The following is a 16,483-nucleotide window of genomic DNA, read 5'->3' as shown; positions in this document are numbered from 1 at the left end:
TGAACGTCACAAGGGCAGATGCTGAAAAGCATATAAACCTCAGGACAGCCCTGCACCATTTTAAAATTCAATAACCACAGCCTAGACAATCTGACAATAAAGGATGCTGCTCCTTTAAGGTACTGCAAATTTTCTTAAACCTTTAACTTCTAATGTTACCACTCACAACAAGCCATCTATTGACACTTTATTCAGCTGCATTAAAAAAAAATCTTTTACTTCAGTATCTAGTTCGTAAGCCAGCTCTCTTATCCAAAGGGTTAAGCTGATAAAATTGCCACATTAACCATTATACAAAATAGAAAATTGCAATTTTTTAAAGATTTCTCACCCCCCTCCCCCACCCACCCACCCCCACCCATCAACCTTGTTCTGTCTCTCCCGCCACCACCTTTTGCCCTCTCTTCCATGGGTACGAGGTTTCTTAAGTATGGATGAAGCCGAGTTTTCTACAATGCTGCAGGGAATTTGTTCAGTCCAGGCAACAAAGTACGTTAGCTGTGCTCCCGCTTCTGAGGGAAGGCTGCTAATATTTTTGACAGCTGTTGATTCTGGTGATGCTGTTTTTGTGGAGGGTGAACTTTGCTCCTTGGAATGCGAAATAGTGACAGGAGAGAACAGTCTCACATTGGAGGAACTACGAGTCCAGTCATGGCTGCAAAGACAAGAGGGGAAAATAGAAACAAAGGTAAACATGTGTTGATCCATCATCTTCATATAGATATCAAATAAAGAGACAACAAGGCTACATCAGAGTTGGGCCATCTTAATACATATTGAGATATTTCCAATATAAGCTTGTTGATGCCTTTTGTGCTTTCAGTGTCCCAGATTCTCTGTGAGCAGGGTATCCCTCTTTCTCTTCATCTCTGCTGTTGGCACTAACTCTTCTGTGCCAGTTCCCCATTGCCCTGGGTTAGCTGATATTTCAAAAATTTCTCCTCTTCCACCTTGAACACTTCGAATAACCTGATCTCTACAATTCACTGGGGTAGGAAAGTCCAGGGATTCACCGCAATCTCACCACTTCTACCCTGAATTCTTCCAATGATCTGGCCTTCACAATTCACTGGGGTAGGAAACTCCTGAGATTCACCACCATTTGCAAAAAGAAATTTCTATGCATCTCCATTTTAAATGATCAGCCCCTTACCGTATAACTATATTCCCTCATTCAAGACCGTTCCAATATTGAAAACATCTCCGCAATTATCATGTGAAGATACTCTGGATCTTATATGCCTCAGTAAGATCACATCTCATTTTCTCAACTCCAAAGAATCTAGATCCAACTTATTTAGCCTCTCTTGATCGGATGATTTTCCGAATCCGGGAGTTAGCCTGGTGAAAGGGCACAGGATGAGTCCATATGAAGGGTCTCAACCCAAAGCTTTGATCAGCCATTTCCCTCCACAGACCTGCCAAATTAACTTATTTTTATTTATTTATTTAGAGATAAAGCATGGAGTGGGCCCTTCCAGCCCTTTAAGCCGCACCACCCCAGCAAACCCTGACAACCCCGATTTCAACCCCAACCTAATCACAGGACAGTGACCAATTAACCTACCCAGTACGTCTTTGGATTGTGGGAGGAAACCAGAGCACTCAGGGGAAAGCCACACATTCCACGGGGAAGACGTACAGAGGAGTATTTAAAGTGCAAGTGGTTAAATTTTTGGAACATCAGCGAACCCAGGGCAACGGGGAACTGGCACAGAAGAGAAGATGCCTGGGGTAGGTCAACCAAATGACAGGGCAGCTTTGATGGGCCGGGTGGCATACTCCTGCTTCTACTGTCCTGCGTTCTTTCAGACAGTCAGGACACATCCATAACTGGAACGATTAACATTCTCTTGCCCATATTCTGGTTATTACACTCAAAATGTAACCGGCTAACCCAACACAGTGCAGGAAACGAAGCCTAGACCCTGGCGAGCACAGGTCAGTGCACTTCCACAATGAGTCCGGCTTGTCCATGGATGCCGCCATGTTGTTATGGTATTTGTTTGAAGCTGTTCCTTCTGTCATTCTTGGTCGCTGGGGTGGGATGGGTCAAGTTGCACGGAAGGTTTGCTAACTTTGGGTCTAGTTCGCACTTTGCTAAGGTCCAGCATTACTAAAAGGATATCAGGAAACTTGGAGCATAGAACTGACACTTCATCTCTGCACTGACCATGACGCCAATCTAACTAATCCCATTTTCCTGCACATGGTCCACATCCTTCAGTTCCCAGCCTGGTCTTAAGTAGTGCTATCATATCTGTTGTTACCACCTGCCCTGACAGTGTGTTCCAGGCACCGACCACTGCAGTAAAGAAATAGCCATGCACACCTTCTTTAAACTTCCCCCTTCTTACCCTAAATCTATGTCCTCCAGTATTTGATCTTTAAAGTTCAAAGTTCAAATGAAATTTATAAGTACGGATATGTCACCACCTTGAGATTCATTTTTTTGCAGGCCATCACAGAAGAGTAGAGAAATACAATAGAATCAATGAAAAACTACACACAAGCAAAGACTGACAAGCAACCAATGTGCAAAAGAAGACAAACTGTACAAATAAAAAACTTTCCACTCTGGGAAAAAGATATTGATTATCAAAGTGTATCTATGCCTCTCATAATTCTATATACTCCTATCAAGCGCTGATGCTCCAGAGAAAATGGTTCAAGTTTGCCCACTCTTCTTACAGCTAAGACTCTCTACCCAGGCAACATTCTGGAGAACAGCTTCAGACCCTTCTCCAAATATTTTCTATGGCATGGTGACCAGAGTTGTACATAATGCCCCAAATGTAGACTAAACAAAATTTTTTACAGCTGCAACATGACTTGACAATGTTTATACTCACGTGTCCAGACTGTAGAAAAGAAGAATACCATTTACCTTCTTCACCACACTAACTACTTGTGTTGCCACTTTCAGGAAACCACGGGCTTGCTCCCCAAGCTCTCTCTGTACATCAGTGCTCCATTTAATGTATACTTTCTTTTGCATTTGACGATTGTCTGCGTTAAACTCCATCTTCATTTCTCTACCCAAATTCCAATTGGTCTATATCTTTCTGTATCCTTTTAACAATCTTCCTTATTCTACACTCTCTACCAATATTTTATGTTGTCTGAAAATCTACTAATCTGCCCACCTATATTTATATCCAAACCATATACACTAAGAGGTCACTTTATTAGGTACAGAAGTGGAACTTGGAGTGGTCTTCCGCTTCTGTAGCCTAGCCACTTTAAAGTATAATATGTTGTGTGTTCAGAGATGCCCTTCTGCAAACCACTTCTGTTATTTGAGTTACTGTCACCTCCCTGTCAGCTTGCACTAGTCTGGCTATTCTCTTACATAAGAACATAAGAAACAGGAGCAGGAGTCGGCCATCTGGCCTATCAGGCCTGCTCCGCCATTCAATAAGATAATGGCTGATCTGGCAATAGACTCGCCTCCACCTACCTGCCTTTCCCCCCATAACCCTTAATTCCCTTACTATGTAAACATCTATCTAACCTTGTCTTAAATATATTTACTGAGGTAGCCTCCACTGCTTCATTGGGCAGAGAATTCCACAGATTCACCACCCTCTGGGAAAAGCAGTTCCTCCTCAACTCTGTCCTAAACCTACTTCCCCAAATCTTGAGGCTATGTCACCTAGTTCTAGTTCTCTTCTGACCTCTCTCATTAACAAGGCATTTTTGCTCATAGAACTGCCGCTCACTGGATTTTTTTCCCCTTTTTTTGGTACCATTCTCTGTGAACTCTAGAGACTGCTGTGCATGAAAATCCCAGGAGATCAGCAGTTTCTGAGATACTCAAACCACCCCATCTGGCACCAATGATCATTCTACCATCAAAGTCACTTAGAACCCCACATGATATTTGGTCTGACCGTCTTGATCACACCTGCATGCTTTTATGCATTGAGTTGCTGCCACATGATTGGCTGATTAGATACTTGCATTAACGAGCAGGTGTACGGGTGTATCTAATAAAGTGGGCACTGGGAGTATATTACAAGCAGCAGAGGTCCAAGCACCAATCCTTGCTGAATGTCACTGGTCATAGACCTTTGGCCTAAACAAATCCTTCCATCACTACCGTCTGTCTTCTCTACCCCATCCACTCTATCAATGTTGCCAACTCACCATGGATCCCATGTGATTTTATCTTCCAGACCAGCCTACTATGAAGGATACAGAATCTTGTCAAATGCTTTACCAAACTCCACGTGGACAAAATCCACTGCCCAATGCTCATCAATGATCTTCATCACCTCCTCAATCAAATTGTGAGGCACAACTTCCCCTACACAAAGCTATGCTGTCTCTGACTAAGTCCATGCATCATAAGTTATGCTGAACATTAGTGAAATGTTGGTTTGGGCAAAAGACTAGGATCCTACTTTCTCAACTTGCAACTTTCCTGTACATTTAACCTCACCTGTCTCTAATTGTGTATGTCCTTTAGAAGTACAGTCTCTAGATCAGGGGTTCCCAATCTTTTTTTAATGTCCTGTGTTAGAGCGATTTTTGGGTTGAGCACATCTAGCAAATAACCTCATCTACCAAGCTTCAAATCTGAATATAGATTGTAGATTTAATTTAAAATGCAGCTCTGAACAATAGGTTCCTAAAAGCCTTGAATCACAGACCAGACAATGCTGATTGAAATTCATTTAGAGGACTGTGGCGTGGGTGCGAATCAGGAGGTGTGAAGTTTGTGTGTAGTTTTAAAGAAAGCACTGTGGATGCATTGTAAATATGGAATTGTCCTTTGATATTTAGCAGATAAAATATCAGGCAGCATGGGGCAGCCAGACCTTTTCCCAATCAAAAGGGTCTCCATATGAAGCCCGCTGTATCTTGTTTTCTTGAATAAAGAGGCTGCTTCATATCTACCAGCACCATTCTCTGGTGAGTTCATTCTTCATTCACACAACAACTCCACAGACCCCTGCCATGAACCAAGAGGTGTGTGGACCCCAGATTGGAAACCCCTGCTCTAGGTTGTCTGCTTTGCCTTGCTCTTCCCACCGAAATGTATCACTTTACATTTTCATCTGCTTAAATTTCATCTGCTTTGTCCACCAGTACCCTCAAGGCCCTTCATACACTGCTTACCAAATAGTTTCCTCTGGTCCCCAAATTGCTCCCTTTCAAGGCATTAACCTTAGCTTAACCCCTCCTGTTTTCTACATACTGTCAGTCTCTTGCCTTTTCAAGCATGCATTGAATTCTTCAGAGGTAATTATTACCCTCCGGGTGGTTGCTTTGTCCTGAGGCCTTTTGGAACTCAATGGTAAAATGAGCATTTGAATCCTTTGCTGCCATTTATAAGGACCAGTTTTTTAAATTTGGATCATAATTCAGCAGAAATTTTTATCATAAAGAAAGAGGATTGTAAGAGAGCAAGCAAACAATAAAAGGCTGGTGGAATATGGCAGATCTAATTTGATACAGAAATGTGAAAAACTGGGGCAATAAAATTAGATCCATGCTCTTTGGAGTCTAAAGGAATGAGGGGTGATCTTAGAACATAGAACACAGAACAGTACAGTACAGGAACAGCATGTTTGGCCCACAATATTGTGCTGAACCAGCTAAAAGGCAAATCAAAAACACCCAAACACTAATCCCTCCTACCTACACCATGTCCATATCCCTCCATCTTCCTCACTTCCATGTGCCTATCCAAACGTCTTTTAAAAGCCTCTAATGTATTTGCCTCCCCGACTATACCAGGCAGTGCATTCTAGGCATCCACCACTCTCTGAATAAAAAACTTACACCTCACATCCCCTTTGAACCTACCCCCTCTCACCTTCAATGCATGCCCTCTGGTATTAGACATTTCAACCCTGGGAAAAACGATACTCCCTGTCTATTCTACCTGTGGCTTTCATAATCTTATAAACATCTATCAGATCTCCCCTCAGCCTCCGCTGCTCCAGAGAAAACAACCCAAGTTTATCCAGCCTCTCATGATAGCACATGCCCTCTAAACCAGGCAGCATCCTGATAAACCTCTTCAGCACCCTCTCCAAAGCCTCAACATCTTTCCTGTAGTGGGATGACCAGAACTGTATGCAACACTCCAGATGTGGCCTAACCAGAGTTTTATAAAGTTACATCATCTGATGTAACGTCAAGAGAGTACATGAAGGTGCACATGTGCAACATGCTGCCAGGGGTGGTGGTAGAGGCAGATATATTAGGAGCATTTAAGGGACTCTTAGATTGATACATGGAGGAAAGAGAAATAGCGGGCTATGTGGAAGGGACAGGTTCACTTGATCGGTTAAGAGGTCAGCAAAGCACCGTGGGATGAAGGGCCTGCAATATGCTATACTGTTCTGTGTTCTTTGAAAGACAAGATATCTGGATGTTCAAAGATGTAAAGTACTTTTATTATCTCGGTATACAACCCTGAGATTTGTCTTCCCACAGACAGCCATGTTACAAACAATGGAACCCGTTCAAGGGTAGTCTTTGAGGTACATGCGAACTTCTTTTTGCAATCTTTGGGGTTCTTTGCCCAGTCTAGCAGGGGTTCCTAACCTGGGTTCCATGGACCCCTTGCTTAATAGTATAAAAAAGGTTGGGAACTCCTGATCCAGAGAGGTGGAGAGGCTGGAACATTGGGAAAACTTAAAGAAGACCCAAGTACATTTTTGAAAGATTGTGGTACTAAGGGCAATGGGAAACTGATACATTAGAAGAATCGAGGCCTGTGGTAGATTAGCCACAATCATATAAATGGTGGGACAGTCCTGAGTGAATTGCTTCTGTTACCTAAATATCTTACGCTCAGCACATCGAAAGGATAGAATTCTAAAGAGGATGGACTTGGGGACATGAAGATACGAGGAACTTTGAAGGTGGGGAGTTAGTAAAATAAATAATTTATAATCACAGGTCTTGCAGAACGAAGTCCAGCGGTGCTACTGGAAGTTGGATGTATCTACATCTGGTTTCCAGCATTTGAATGGGCCACCAACTTCCACTAAAAAGATAAATGTTCACTTGTCAATTTCATTTTAAGCAATGCTGGTTTTAATTAACTTAAACCTGTGATTGTGCTTTTAGGCAAATGCACTATTGGAAATAGTAAAAGAACTTCTGGCAGCATGAAAGCTTTGGACAACAGAGTAATCAGAATCAGGTTTAGTATCACTGGCATATGTGATGAAATTTGTTACATTTGAGGCAGCAGTACATAATAATTGAGAAAAAATTGTGAATTACAGTAAGTTTATGTATATTAAATAGTAGTGCAAAAATAGCAATAAAAAGTAGTGAGGTTGTGTTCATGGGTTCAATGTCCATTCAGAAATCGGATGGCAAAGAAGAATCTAATGCGGATTGTCAGAGTATCATTTTGTCTTACAAGACGTGATGTCTTTTCATAGGTGCTACCTGGCCTGCTGAGTTCCTCCAGCATTTTGTATGTGTCTCATATATCTGGCTGCATTGTCTCCCATCCACTCATACCTGACCTCACCAAGATGGAGTCATGGACGTCTAGAGGAAACAGCAATGAAGAATCCTTCTACATCTGAGTGTGACTGAATTCCTGAGACTCCATTCGGGACTTGCAAGACTAACAGTAGTGAAAACCAAGAAGAAGCAATGGAGATGATGAAGGGAGATGATGAAGGAAGATAATGGAGGACCTTCATCGCTGCCCTAAATATCAGTGGTATAACGGGCAGTAATACATTAGCCTATATTTTTGGCCTGTGGGAGGAAACCATGGTAGATTTGTTTAGAAATACAGCACTCTACATGTCCAAAGGAAAAAAATCAAGTGAAGAGGGTCATCGGGGAGCTTGGAACCAAAACCTCAAGGCCAAAATTTGTATGAGAAGCATGTGGTTTTGGGCTAAAGCATTTTCTTGTCCAAGTGCTAGAAATTCTGCAGATGCTGGAAATCCAGAGTAGCACATAGAAAATGCTGGAGGAACTCAGCAGGTCAGGCAGCATCTACGGAGGGGAATAAACAGCCAACGATTCCGGTCAGGACCCTTCATCAGGACTCAATCAGGTCTCATTATCAGTCCTGATGAAGGATCTCAGCCAGAAACGTCAATGGTTTATTCCTCTCTATAGATGCTGCCTATCCTGCTGAGTTCTTCCAGCATTTTGTGTGTTGCGTTTGTTATCCTCGTTCAAGCTTCACCTGATTACAATTGCACTCTGATGATTTGATTCTTGACTCTTGGTCTGTAATATCCTATATTTCCCTTGATTCCTTTTATGTCTGGCAAATTAAATGTTTGTGTTCAGTTCATCAGTCGGTTTGATTCCCAAAAAACTGCGAACATCCAAAATGGAAACTAAATCCTCCTGGATTTCTGTGGTTCTCCTCTAAGCTGTTGAGTAAATGACGAACCTGTTGTACTGTTTGGGCTGCACATGCCAGGACCAATTACTGGCCTGTCTCGTCTTGCCTGATCTCAACAAGGCAGAGACAAGCTGGGATCCCACTGATTGGTCTTTGTATCCTTATCCAGGAGGGTTGGGTGTGTAGGGAAAATTAGTCGGTTTCCTGCAGCATAATGTTGGACTGCTGAGATGGATCTTGGACATCACAGATTTACCAAGTGGATATATTTGTTATACCAGTCTGGCTTTAATTATCTGCTTGTGTCCTAACTCATGCCAAATATCATTTACTCACTAGGCTCACTGGCCTATTATTGCTTCTTGTCCCAGTACCTCAATATCAAAATGCACACTCTCGTTGCCTAACCTCTACTTTTCACTCCAACATGAACACATCTCACAGCTTTCCAATTCTGAAGCTGTGTACCTTCCTGATTTCCATTGCTCTGCATGGCCATGCCTTCATCTCTTTGGGCCCTAAACTCTGGCATTCCTTCACTAGGCCACTTGCCTCATCTCTAAGCACCTTTAAGGCAAAACATTGGGGGACACAGGGCTACACCTGGTCTGTAGGTGAGGGAGGAGTCTGTGGGATGATGGAAAAGTTGGAGACTAATATGGAATCAGTATAGAATCAGGAAGTGGTAATTAATAGAACCCTAGAAATATAGCATGAAACAGACCCTTCAACCCAACTTGAAGAGTTTCTACAAAGTGAACCGTGGAGAGCATTGAGATGGGTTACTTCACCACCTGGTATGGATGCACCAATGCACAGGATAGTAAGAGGGCTTCAGAGGGTTGTAGATCCAGCCAGCTCTCCACAGGCACAAGCCCCCACCCTCACTGCCTTTTGAAGGACATCTTCAAAAGCCAGTGCCTCATTATAGGCCCTCACCGTGGTGACATGCCTTTACTCATTACTACCACAAGGAAGGAGGTACAGGAGCCTGAAGATGTGCATTCAATATTGTAAGACCAGCTTCTTCCCCTCAGCCATCAGATTTCTGAATGGTTCATGAACCCATGACCTTCAAGAGGACCACAACCTTGTCCTAGGGTTTCGGGGCTTGCGTGCCTCAATGACCCAGGGAGCTATGTTGGCTGGAGTCAGGGCCTTGTACTTTGGCTCTTGGTAGGGTCACCCATGCCAAACAGGTCAAAGGGTAAGAGTGGTCCAGATTTGAGGGTTTAGCTTGAAGCTAACAACTCTGATTGGTCAAAAAATTGTTATGGAAACAGCAATGAAGAATCCTTCTACAACTGTGCGCGACGGTATGGACTGACAGTGAGGAAGGACCTTCACTGCTGCCCCAGGTGCCAGCGGTGTATCAGGCAGTAAGCAAGTAAGTAAGTAACGAACCCGTGAACACTACCTTACTATTCCTCTTTCACACTTTTTTAATATTGTAAATTTGTTAAGCCTGCTCTATACTGCTGCCACAAAACAACAAATTTCATGACCAATGTAAGTAGCAATAAATCTGATCCTGATTCTAAACTCACTCATGCCAACCATGGTACTAACCAATCATGTCCATATTGGGCTCATATCCCTCCAAACCAAAGGTTCCCAAACTCTTTTTTTTGCCATAGACCCTTATCATTAACCAAGGGGTCCATGCACCCCAGATTGGAAACCCCTGCTCTAAACTTATTATCATCAAGATAAACCTATTATCCCCATTCATTGTTGTACTTCATTAATTATGATAACTTTTATTGATTTTTTAATGGTTCAGTGGGCAGAAGGAGCAGTTTCCATGCAAATTTTTGAAGAGTTGATAATCAACTTTAGATATAATCGATGGTCGTATCTTGGGATTAAAAGAAAATATTCCTCAGAGAAGAAACACAAAAATTCAGGAGGATTTGGTTTCCATGTTGGGAGCTCCCAGATTTTTGGGGAATCCCACACACTGACTGGTTTAAACCCAAAGATTTAAGTTGCCAGAAATAAAAGCATTCAAGGAAAACGTAGGATACTACAGACCAGGAACCAAGGTGACTGAAATCATCCGAAGCTTGGACAAGAGTAACACACACAACACACAACATGCTGGAGGAACTCAGCAGGTCAGGCAGCATCTATGGAGAGGAATAAACCGTTGAAGTTTTGGGCTGAGATCCTTCAGCAGGACTGACGATGAGACTGAATGAGTCCTGGTGAATAGTCTCCGCCTGAAACATCCACTCCATAGATACTGCCTGACTTGCTGAGTTCCTCCAGCATCTTATTCATGCTACTCTGGATATCCAGCATCTGCAGAATCTCCTGTGCTTGGACAAGGGAATTCTTCAGCCTAAAATCACACAACTCTCACACAGATTTTGCCTTGGAGGTTTGCTTCCAATCTTCCCGATACCAACTTCACTAATTTTTGTTTTCACCTGCACATGTGCAGTGCTATATTTCTAGACAAGACTACTCTGGTTTCCTCCCACAGGCCAAAGATGTAGGTTAACAGATTGCTGTAAATTACTCCTGGCATTTGGTTAAGCGGGAAGAAGAACCAGTTTCCCTAGAGCATGACGTCAAGTTAAAATTTTGAAGAGGCGATAATCAACTTTAATCAATGGTTGTGCATTGGGATTAAAAGAAAATATGCCTGTTTATCATTGATTACTAAAAATAATCTAACTGTAAATGCTTATTGTATTTTTTTAGGCTGCATCAGATCCAAAGTAACCATGATTTTGTTCTCCTTTACATGCGTGTGCTGAGAATGACAATAAACAATCTTGAATCTTAAAAAGGTAAGATTCAAGTGTAAAATAAACTTTTAAGTGTTCTCCATTTCACAAAGCATTTTGTGAAGAGTGATCACAGACCTGCTGCCCGTGGGAATTCTCCCTGTTGAAAGCAGGTCTAGGGCAGGTAATATGATCCCAGTCTGCCTGGCTGACACAGCTCAAGGTCCCCACTTCCCAAGGTACTTCAGGGAAACGTCAATGAACTACAGCTTTCCCGTCTCCTGTTCTACCTCCAACCAATCCCTTGCTGCTGAAATAAACTATATTTCTGGTCATTTCTGTCTTTGGAGGTTAGATGAGGCGTGATTCAAAGTTTAAAAAAAAGTGATTGAACATTTATAAAATATTTTTCTGTCAATAAGCAATTAACATTCGTGTCCATAGCTAATTTTCCTCTCAGAGGATTGAAGCAAGTTGTACTCTTGCCACAGCTTCAGCCCAGCAGGCTCTGCTCAGTATCAAAAGTGGTACATTTGCAGTTTGACAGTGTAGTTTCAGAGAGACATACAGCACAGAAACAGGCCCTTCTGCTCATCGGGCATGTACTGCTCTTTGAGTACCCATCTACAACAAACTCTCTTATCAACCCCTGGTTGGTAGTCTTCTATTTAAATGCTTGACCAGAATACTCCTTAAATGTTACAAGAGTCTTTTCACGGAGTTTGTACATTGTCCCCGTGGCAATGTGGGCTTTCTCCGGGTGCTCTGTTTCCCTCCCACATTCCAGAGGCATGCTGGTTAGGGTTAGGAAGTTGTGGGCGGGCTTTGTTGTGCTGAAAGCGTGGTGACACTTGTGGGCTGCCCCCAGCGCATCCTCGGACGCTGTTGGTTGTTGATGCACAATGACACATTTCACCGTATGTTTCAATGTCCACGTGGCAAATAAAACCAAACCTCTTTTCCTTTATGCCTACCCAGTGTGTCACAGATTCAATTTCTGCTCATCACCTGACCTTATTTTAAAAAATTTTTATTTAGAGATACAGCACGGCAACAAGACCTTCTGGCCCAACAAGCCGCCACCGCCCAATTACACCCATGTGACCAAATAAACTACTAATCTGCTATGGTATGCCTTTGGAAGGTGGGAGGAAACTGGAGCAGCTGGAGGAGACCCATGTGGTCATGGGGAGAACATATAAACTCTTACAGATAGCGGTGGGAAATCTTCAGCAACACACACAAAATGCTGGAAGAACTCAGCAGGTCGGTGTCCAACAACGTTTCTGACCTCTTCTTGTCCAGTCCTAATGAGGATTCATCTTACTAACTCCACTAAAAAAAGTAAGAGTTCCTATAACTTCTAGAGAGTTATGAAGAACAGAGCATATCTGGTGTCAGGGTTTCACCTGGCTCTTTGCATTTGGTGGAATTTCATCTGATACGTTGCTCCAGGGTAAGACAGTATCACTAGCAAGTTAAACACACATGTGGAGCATGTGGAGCCAACAACCACCTTCATCTCAACAGTCACAGAGCCAGGTCCTTCAGCCCATCAACTCTGTGCTTGCCATCAAGCCTTTATTTACACTATTCCCGTGTTATTCGCAATATGCTGGAGCAACTCAGCTGCATCTACAGGGAGAAATGAACAGTTGAAGTTTCAGGCCAAGATTCTTCACCAGGAAACCTCCTTCTATAGATGCTGCCTGACCTGCTGAGTTAACATAGAACATAGAACAGCACAACACAGTGCAGGCCATTTGGCCCACAAAGCCTGTGCCAACCATGATGTCCATATGTCTCCATTCCCTCCTTCTTCATGTGTCTAAACGCCTCTTAAACAGCAATATCATATTTATTTCCCCCATCATCACAGACAGTCTGTTCCACGCACCCGCCAGTCTCCATGTAAAAAAACTTGCTGTGCTCATTCCCTTTAAACCCTCCCCCTCTCACCTCAGGTGGGGTTTTGAAGGAATTTTAAATTGCATTGAAAGTTTTGTTTTTGGTGTGGTGGGGAGCTTACTTGAGGACCTACTCTCATGGATCTTCTATTCCGTCAGCAAATGAGGGGAGATTTGATAGAGGTCTACATAATCATGAGGAGTACAGATAGGGCATGGGTGGTGGGGTGGAGATGCGTCTGTACCAATGGAGGCGTAAGGTGCTCTTTCCCTCCGTTAGCCTACAGGTCACCCTTATGCAAGTTGTAGCACCTGCTTAGCCCCCCTGCCCCCACCCCCCCCGATTAGGGTCACATGAAGCCATGGAAACAGCAGATGGTGGACGGTCATATGAGCATTTGTACATATCAGAAGTCCTGGTTATGTGACCACTGACGCCAAGCTGACAATCTCTGAAGAGTATTGATAATGGCTGGGGTCACCTGTCTTGTAAAGACACTGCCCAGAAAAAGGCAATGGTAAATCACTACTGTAGAAAAATTTGCCAAAAACAATCATGGTCTTTTTTTTTTTGGTGTGTGTTTTGCCTCAGATGGAACTTCTCATCATTAAGAACCCCCGTCACCCAGGACATGCCCTCTTCTTACGACCATCAGCGAGGGGGTACAAGAGCTTGAAGACCCACAAAAAAAAACAACCATGGTCATGGAAAGACCATGATCTCCCACGTTATATGACACGGCACAAAATGATGATGATACATAGATAAAGTGAATGCATGCAGGCTTTTCTCCCTCAGGCTGAGTGAGACTAGAACTAGAGGTCATAGATTTAGGGTGAAAGGTGAAGTATTAAGGGGATTGTGAAGGAGAACTACTTCACTCAGAGGGTGGTGTTAGTGTGCAAACAGCTGCCAACGGAAATGGTAATGATGGGTTCGAATGCAACATTTAAGAGAAGTTTTTTTTTGATCAGTACATGGATTGGAAGGGTTTGGAGGACTATGGTCTGGGGGCAGGTGGATGAGATGACTTTGCTGACACGGTGCACCCCACAACTGTGCAGGAAGGTCAAAGCTGTGAACTGAGTTCCAGGGAGACATCGTGCCATGGGTGTACTGGTGAGAGGGAAAGCCTGGCTGAGGAAGGTCCCTGGGGTGGCAGTTTGGAGAAATTCACAGCTCTCCAGATCTCATTTGACCGTTGCTCTTTTGAAACTGCTCACAATCCTAGACAAAGCCCGCAAGGCAGTCTGTTGTCCGTAAAGTGATCTAATTCTAAGCGCAGGCACCAAGCACATTCCGTCTCTCTCCATCCTGGGTTCTTTTCCTTTTCATTTCATTTACTTGGCGCGGTAGCGTGAAGCTTTACAGCAGCCAACTGTAGGACTGGGGTTCAATTCCCACTGCTGACTGTACATTCTCTCTGTCCGCCAAAAGGACACAACATTGTCGTGGTTTGGAGATTTGCGTACGTCAATGGCTGGAGTCAAGGTTTTATGCTTTGGCTCTTGGTAGGGTTACCCATGCCAAACAGACTAAGAATAGAGGCGAGACTAAGACTGGTCCTCCAGTCCTCCAGGTTCAGGGGCTCAACTCAAGGCTAACAACCCTGACTGATCGAACAAAGCTGTTACAGAAACAACAATGAAGAATCCTACATTTGAGTGCAACGGTACTCCTGAGCCTCCACCCACGACTTGCATGACTGACAGTAGTAAAAACCGAGCTACTGACTCGATGAGGGAAGCCATGAACACCGCCAAAGATGGAGGACCTGCACTGCCACCCTAAACGCCAGTGGCGTAACGGGCAGTGGAAGAACATTCTCCCTGAGGGAATCTGATTGAAACATATAAGATTATTGAGGGATTGGACACGCTAGAGGCAGGAAGCATGTTCCCGATGTTGGGGGAGTCCAGAACCAGAGGCCACAGTTTAAGAATAAGGGGTAGACAATTTAGAACGGAGTTGAGGAAAAACTTTTTCACACAGAGGTTTGTGGTTCTGTGGAATGCTCTGCCTCAGAAGGCAGTGGAGGCCAATTCTTTCAAGAAAGAGTTAACTAGAGCTTTTAAAGATAGCGGAATGAAGGGATATGGGGAGAAGGCAGGAAAAGGGTACTGATTGTGGATGATCAGTGATGATCACAGTGAATGGCAGTGCTGGCTCGAAGGGCTGAGTGGCCTACTCCTGCACCTATTGTCTGTGACTGTGTGGGTCTCCTCTGGGTGCTCCAGTTATCTCCCACGTTCCAGAGGTGTATGGTTAGGGTTGGTGAATTGTGGCCACGTTATGATGGGATCGGAATCTTGCCAACACTTATCGCCTGACCACCACAGTCCTCGCTGGTTTGGCTTGAGGCAAACGGTGCGTTTGGCTGTACGTTTCAATGTACATGTGAAAAATAAAGCTGATCTTTCATCCTTTGGATTTCCAAGCTCTCTCTCTCACAAGGCATTCCTCCTCCGAGAAGTCAGTACACAAATCCTCCATCTCCAGCTCCCGTACTTTTTTGCAATCTACAGTTAAGCCAGACGCCACGGCCCCTACTTCCTGGGAAGGGTCCAGTGGCTTGGTACCGGTGAGATGACGCTATACTATCATGTTAGGAGGTGGAGAGATTGGCCCAGAGTCCAGTTACTGGCTTCTAGTTCCTGGCTCGTTTCCAGAGCTGTTTGAGTGAGGTCAACCACTCTGAACTCACTGGTCCCTGAGGCTTAAGTTCTGCATCATTCTCCTCTGACTACTGATTCAATGAACAGTAGATTTTCAAAGCCACTCTCTACATCTTCAGCAACATACACAAGATGATGGAGGAAATCAGCAGGTCAGGCAGCATCAGTGGAGGGAAATAAACACGAAACCCTTCATCAGGACTCGAAAGAGACAGAAGTCAGAATAAGAAGGTGGGGGGGAGGGGAATGAGTACAGGCTAGAGGGTGATAGGTGAGGCCAGGTAAAGGGGAAGGCCGGTGAGTGGGGGAGGGGGATGACGTAAGAAGCTGGGAGGCGATAGGTGGAAAAGGTATCTAAAGAAGAAGGATCTGATAGGAGTGGGGATGACTGGAAGAATTGGATCTGCCCACGATTGAATGGCGGAGCAGACTTGATGGGCCGAATGGCCTACTTCACCTCCTATACCTTATGATCTCCTGGTCTTATAGGATTGAGGAGCATGGAAGAAAGGGAAGGAGGAGGGGAATCGGTGGGAGGTGATGGGCAGGTGAGGAGAGGAGAAGGGGTGAGAGGGGAGCCAGAATAGGGAATGAGAGAAGAGGCAGGGAGGGGAATTACTAGAAGTTCGAGACATCAACGTTCATGCCACCATGATGGAGGCTACACAGATGGAATGTGAGATGTTGCTCCTCCAACTTGAGAGTGGACTCATTGTGGCAGCAGAGGAGGCCATGGACTGACATGTCAGAATAGGAAGTCAAATTGAAATAGATAGTTGTTTTACACAGCTCTGTTGATCTCCCCTTGGTCTCTCTGT

General features: G+C 44.0%; 1 protein-coding gene across 6 annotated transcripts in view; it reads right to left on the bottom strand.

Moving 5' to 3' along the window:
• Window positions 1–360: 360 nt before the first annotated feature.
• Window positions 361–16,483, bottom strand: part of LOC140201854 (transcription factor COE2) — a 340,017-nt gene continuing 323,894 nt past the window's right edge. For 4 of the 6 annotated variants that reach the window (XM_072266588.1, XM_072266587.1, XM_072266585.1 and 1 more), the window contains 2 exons: window positions 6,917–7,006; window positions 361–655 (listed from right to left, as the gene is read on the bottom strand). In XM_072266588.1, the coding sequence (XP_072122689.1) occupies window positions 6,945–7,006 (62 nt within the window). In that variant the 3' untranslated portion in view covers window positions 361–655; window positions 6,917–6,944. The remainder of the gene's footprint in view (window positions 656–6,916; window positions 7,007–16,483) is intronic. The other 2 variants (XM_072266586.1, XM_072266590.1) reach the window with 1 other exon arrangement.

The sequence above is a fragment of the Mobula birostris genome, chromosome 8 (assembly GCF_030028105.1).
Source record: "Mobula birostris isolate sMobBir1 chromosome 8, sMobBir1.hap1, whole genome shotgun sequence".
NCBI classification, from domain to species: Eukaryota; Metazoa; Chordata; class Chondrichthyes; order Myliobatiformes; family Myliobatidae; genus Mobula; species Mobula birostris.
This window is presented reverse-complemented; position numbering and strand designations above follow the sequence as displayed.